Source organism: Frankliniella occidentalis, unplaced genomic scaffold, assembly GCF_000697945.3.
Source record: "Frankliniella occidentalis isolate FOCC.00 unplaced genomic scaffold, Focc_3.1 Scaffold334, whole genome shotgun sequence".
Classification (NCBI taxonomy): Eukaryota; Metazoa; Arthropoda; class Insecta; order Thysanoptera; family Thripidae; genus Frankliniella; species Frankliniella occidentalis.
Genome location: NW_026267457.1, coordinates 181,783 through 183,678, shown reverse-complemented (window position 1 = coordinate 183,678; position 1,896 = coordinate 181,783). Strand labels below are relative to the sequence as shown.

The following is a 1,896-nucleotide window of genomic DNA, read 5'->3' as shown; positions in this document are numbered from 1 at the left end:
AGAGAGAGAGAGAGAGAGAGAGAGAGAGAGAGAGAGAGAGAGAGAGAGAGAGAGAAACTTTGAGCCAACAAAAGCAATAATAATGGCTGCTTCACTCACGTCCCGTGCGCGCTAGTCCACCCTGAATGGGGCGCAGAGTGCGAGTTCTATATACACACGAGAGCGGGGGCGGGGTGGGGTGGAGAGAGGTGGCGTGGGTCGGGCGCTGGGGTTCACCTATTACTGGCGAGGCGCACCAAACTGCCTTAACAAGGCATGCTCGGCGATCTCTCGAGAGGATTTAGCGCTGCGCTGGCGCGGGTGGGAGAGCTCGTGAGGGAGAGCGGGCCAGGAGAGTTGCGGGAGAGGAAGGGGGGGGGGGTGTAGGCCCTGGCGGCGCTCCCGCGGCACGGCCCTCAGGAGATTAATATGACTACCACCGTCTTTAACCAACTCCTCTCACTCCTTTCCCAACTCTTTACCGACATAATGCCGATTAGATACGCCACTCTCTCGCTCCCTAACCCGCAGCAATTCATCATCATTGTCATCATCTGCATATTTTGCATCGCAAACATGACGACAATAGTAAACACCAGAAACGCCAAAGAGTCCGGGCTTCTCTCCCCTGCCATTTGGGGCGCACCTGAGTGGCGACTGGCACTGCCGGCGCGAATCAATCAACGGTTTTACTCAGAAATTATCCTGGTTCCCCGGATGGAGCGCTTTGTTCCAGTTGGCGGTGCGTATTCCAGAGGCGGCTCAGAACGGCCGCTCTTTACCTCCAACCTAATTCCATTTAACTACATTTACCTAGTGAAAGTGTCCCCCGTCGTTTTCACAGTGGTAATGGCGTTTCGATTTTCATTTCCGCGCCTTTCCGGCCGCTTTGTGGGGGCGCGCGCCGAAGTGGGGCTGCAAACTACTGAGGTCCGCGGCCATCGCGATTGTTCTGCTTACCAGAAATCGCAAAACTTACTCCTTACTCCCCGGTAAAAAAAGGTATTAAAAAGCTAGTAGGAAGAAATCCGTTCTGGACAATGTAGTCTAACTATAAAGATCTCGATAGAGATTCACCCGAACAACTAAAATGATCGTGGACAGTCCACACCACCTTTTTAGGATACTCACATACATGATGAACACCAGGAAGATGCTGTTGACGACCAGCACCAGGATGCAGGGGGCCTGGATCCATATCCGGTCCGCCCAATGCTCTTGCCACCAGGGACATGTCTGCGGCTGCCGACCAGAAATATAAAATGGATGTAAAATGCGGCAGGACGACCAGGATGTGACGAAAGCAGACCGGGGCCACAGGGTGAAGGGGTGATTTATTTGTTTAAGGTTGTCTGCCTGCAGTACCACGGATCACAATACTCGGCTTATGTATTCCATGGAAAAAGGCGTTATGAGCATCCTGCCGTCGGTTCGGATTCCGCAAACTCGGTCCAATTTCCATGCAAGAGTAAGAATGTTTTGAATTGTATTCAACTAACTCACCCCTTCTCGTTCGCCCTGGTCCGGTGGCGGGCGCACGAGCCGTGTGATGACCCAGGCCACGACGGCGACGAGGGGCGTGCCTGCAATCAGACCAAAAATTTGTTTAGCATTTAGAACATTGTAAAAACGTTAGCAAATTCTTGTCAGCTGCAAAACGAACCCATGGTCACGGGTGGAATATGAGAACACACCGATATGTTGCTGGTGTGCCTACTTTATCCGCTCGTAAAGCGCCATGGCGCCTGCGTCGCAAAGACGGTATGCCAATAACCCACATCATTGCAGTGCGCTTTCATACATTTGATGGTACCTTGGATATAAACTACTATTTCTACTCTTTGTAAGAGAAACCGTAGCGAAAACTAGGATGGAGGAGGGAGGGGGGAAGGTGTAATGTAATCTATCACACCTTAG

General features: G+C 51.8%; 1 protein-coding gene across 1 annotated transcript in view; it reads right to left on the bottom strand.

Annotated features, from left to right (window-relative positions):
• Positions 1–1,011: 1,011 nt before the first annotated feature.
• The window catches only part of LOC113211574 (diuretic hormone receptor-like), a 113,102-nt gene continuing 112,217 nt past the window's right edge, over positions 1,012–1,896 (bottom strand). The window contains exons 8-9 of the mRNA XM_052274090.1: positions 1,483–1,562; positions 1,012–1,221 (exon numbers count right to left, since the gene is read on the bottom strand). Of these exons, the coding sequence (XP_052130050.1) occupies positions 1,027–1,221; positions 1,483–1,562 (275 nt within the window). The 3' untranslated portion in view covers positions 1,012–1,026. The remainder of the gene's footprint in view (positions 1,222–1,482; positions 1,563–1,896) is intronic.